The sequence below is a fragment of the Rutidosis leptorrhynchoides genome, chromosome 3 (assembly GCF_046630445.1).
Source record: "Rutidosis leptorrhynchoides isolate AG116_Rl617_1_P2 chromosome 3, CSIRO_AGI_Rlap_v1, whole genome shotgun sequence".
In the NCBI taxonomy this organism is placed as follows: domain Eukaryota; kingdom Viridiplantae; phylum Streptophyta; class Magnoliopsida; order Asterales; family Asteraceae; genus Rutidosis; species Rutidosis leptorrhynchoides.
The window spans coordinates 141,913,002-141,916,690 of record NC_092335.1 but is presented as its reverse complement, the minus strand read 5'-3'; the positions used below and the strand labels follow the sequence as shown (position 1 = coordinate 141,916,690).

General features: G+C 33.5%; 1 protein-coding gene across 1 annotated transcript; it reads left to right on the top strand.

Annotated features, from left to right (window-relative positions):
- Positions 1-1,836: 1,836 nt before the first annotated feature.
- Positions 1,837-2,796, top strand: LOC139896870 (zinc finger protein GIS3-like). The gene has a single exon (XM_071879517.1). The coding sequence runs from the start codon at positions 1,995-1,997 to the stop codon at positions 2,679-2,681; it is 687 nt and encodes a 228-aa protein (XP_071735618.1). The 5' UTR covers positions 1,837-1,994; the 3' UTR covers positions 2,682-2,796.
- The last annotated feature ends 893 nt before the right edge of the window (positions 2,797-3,689 follow it).

Below are 3,689 nucleotides of genomic sequence, written 5' to 3'. Positions count from 1 at the left end.
GAACTGATCTTCTTCCATGCTTTCTTCAGACCCGGTTGTGCTCCATGCCGGCGTGTTTTCATCTTCAGTTACTTCATTGAATGCTCTAACCAAATCATAGTTGATTGGAGATGTGGTTAGATCATCAAGGTGTAATGCTTGAACATTCAAGTACGTGAAGAGCTTTGTGAGATGAGCTCCGTACGGAAGAGAAAGAGAATCATCATGAGCAAGTCCATTCATCCTACTTGCCATGAAGAATATCATGTTGACCGGAATATGGTGCTTGAGAAACCATAGGAGAGCAGCTTTACTGACATGTACTCGAAGAAAGGAGTGGGATTTCATGAAAAATAATGTATATAGATCAAAAAGTAATGTGTGAGACTCGGTTCTTCTTATTAATATGAGAAGTGTAATAAAAATAATGCTATAATAATAATAGTGATGATAAATTGATAATGATAGAAATCTAATGTATACGATTTATATAATATCTCGCATATTGGTACTAGAAAGATATGTATAGTTTTTCCATAGCTGACAACTTTTTAAAAAGTAATAGTAACATGGTGAATTGCATAATTTGTACTCCGTAGCAATTTGAAATCAATTAATCATTTGATAGTTCAACAACCCTACAACAATCACATGCATCACATTCTTTAACACTTTCTTTCACCCTTCAAATTTGAACATCATCCTACATTTCTTTTACTTATAATAAACTAATTAATCAATTACTTTACTTCATATACAAAACAAAACCACGTCCTTCTATTAACACAATAAACTACTATACATCGTTTAAATAACATAACCTAATTCTCACCTTTCACTTGTTAACTAACCCTTAAATTAGTACCATTTCAACAAGCTAAAATATCTTATGTATAATATATGATCAGGAAATGATAAACTATATGAGATGAGATGTGATTATATATAACACGATAACAATTTGATATTGCTTCTAGGCATATTATAATAAGCATCGTTCGATCAACCTGTGATGTATACTATTATCTATTATATTGGTATCGTACGTATATATATAAATTGAAGATTTATATCTTGTGTGAATCAACTTAACTTTAGAAAACCGTAATTTGATAAGAATAGTGACAAGCACTCATTTGATAACGGGTAGAGGACTTTCACATTACATCAAATGATTTTGGTGTTGAAGTTGAGGTTATCTACTTTGTGAAAACGATTAAAGATGAACAAAAGTTATTACTGAGTGTATTCATATTGTCTTTAACCACGAGTCATTTCACTTTTTAGATATATAGGAAATAATTAATGTCGAACATTTTCATTCAATTCGATAATTAATCTTCACCGGTCTCATAATTTTCATATGAACTTCGCTCTATTCTTCCTTTTCACATTCCATTTTTCAGTCATCATAAGAAGAGAGTCTTCACGTACTTTTACATTTACATCTACCAAGTCTATACTAGTTTATCTTTAGTTCAAATAAACATTATAATATATAATTATATAATTATAAATTATAATTATATTATATTATCACTTATCATAAGTATGTATATGTATATGTATATATGTATATAATATAATATATAAATATAAATATAAATATAAATATATAAATAAATATATACTCCGTAATTGATATTATATGATGAAGTGGATGCCCAATAGACAAGTGCATCTAATGTAGGACCATGTTGTGTTTTTGGGTCCGACCTTTTCCTAAATTCGCACACACTTTAACTTGTGTTCTTGGTATGTCCGCAACCATCATATCATATCTCTCACTATATCATCCCTTATAAATACCACCATCCATGCAACCATCTCTCCTAGCCCTATATCTCATCTTCTTCTTTCACTTCCCTCTTTAACCATATCTAACCTATATCCATATAGATTTACCAACATCTATCTATATATATACAAACACACACTTATAATCACATAGTAGTGCGTGTGAAAATATATATATACTTGTATATTAATATATTAATATCAATACATATATAGATATGTATAATATGGGAGAATTTGATCACTATGAAGCTAAGCCCACAAACAACACTACAACAAGATTAAAACTTTTTGGATTCAATGTATCCGAAGATGAAGAAGTTGACTCAATCAAAACACCTTCCGGATCATCCGACTCCGGCGGTACTGGTGCTTTCCCGTCTTCCGACGGCCGGAAATTCGAGTGTCAATACTGCTGCCGTGAGTTTGCTAACTCACAAGCTTTAGGTGGTCATCAAAACGCTCATAAAAAAGAACGTCAACAATTAAAGCGTGCTCAAATGCAAGCTAGTCGAAACGCTGCCGTTTCATACATCAGAAACCCTATTATTTCCGCCTTTGCTCCGCCGCCTCACCTCCTTACTCAAACCGGTCCGATGGTCGTTCCGTCGTCGGCCGTCGCGTCTCCGTCGTGGGTGTATGTTCCACGCGCTGCACCTGCGTTCCACGTGTCGCATGGATGTGCTTTGCCGTCGGGATCATCGTCACCGTCCGTTGGGAGAGGTTCAGTGCCGTTATCGTATGCCGGCAGTGTAGGCGATTCATCGTATAGTAGTATTGGGCCTCAGCCCAATATTAGGTCATATGGTCAAGAAGATGGGCCTTCATTGAGCAGGTTTTCAAGGGCGGATGGTGGACCTAGCTTTGATGATGCTTTTGGACTTGATTTGCATCTGAGCCTTTAGCCGAGCCACGGCTTAAGCCGGTTCATGATTGTAGTTTAGTAGGGGAAAGATTTGCAGTTATTAGTTCACTGTAAACTCGTCTGGGAGAAGCCGTAGTCGAATTTTCACCTTTGGATCTTGTAAATTCTGATTTATTAATTTATTTTCTTGAATTAATTAATTAATTTAGTAAAATTTTGCTTCAAATTTAGTACTATCTCGTCCCAAATTAATAATAAAGTAAAATTATTTAAAGTCAAAATTTAAAAATAAAGACTTTGAAAAGTAGCATGACTATTAATTTAGAAGAGAAAATAATAGAAACCATCGATTCAAGTAGCTAGAGAATATCGTCACACAATATGAACATATATTAGATTACGGATAAGTTCGGTCTTGGTATCGAACCATATTCTACAAAAAACTTAGAATCTTCAAAACATAAAATGTATAATTTCAAGAACTCAATACCGAACTTATTTACAAAAGCGTTGCCGGTTTATTTTCGGTTCGGCATCGAGTTTTCGGTATTGTACCATGTGGAACCGAAAATTACCTTTGTTAACTGATATGTGAAACTTTCTTCTATTTTCGTTCATAAACTATACAAATGGGTTCGAAGATTATAACTACGCAAAAGAATAAAGTACAAACTATACAGTTTATATTTGCTCTTACTTCAAGTTGGTCATGAAGAAAATTATTTATGCATAATTGATTGTACAATATGCTTGTTATTTTCCAAATAATTTAAGCATGTCTTAAAATGTTAAATATAGCTTAAAGCGAGAAAATTTCAAACATAAAGCATCATAAATATAATAAAACTATCGAACAATATAAATAAAGGGAATGGTCATTTCAGATTTATGGATGTATCAAATGAGGAAAATGCTAACTAGTGTTATAAGACCATTTGTTACAGGGCAGTTGTACGGCATTGGATGTCTGACTTTGAGCTCCATAACGCCCACAAATCTTATTACAAGCATCCGTGGAGGTGTTGTGGAGAGGCATTGAGCGTCTGAA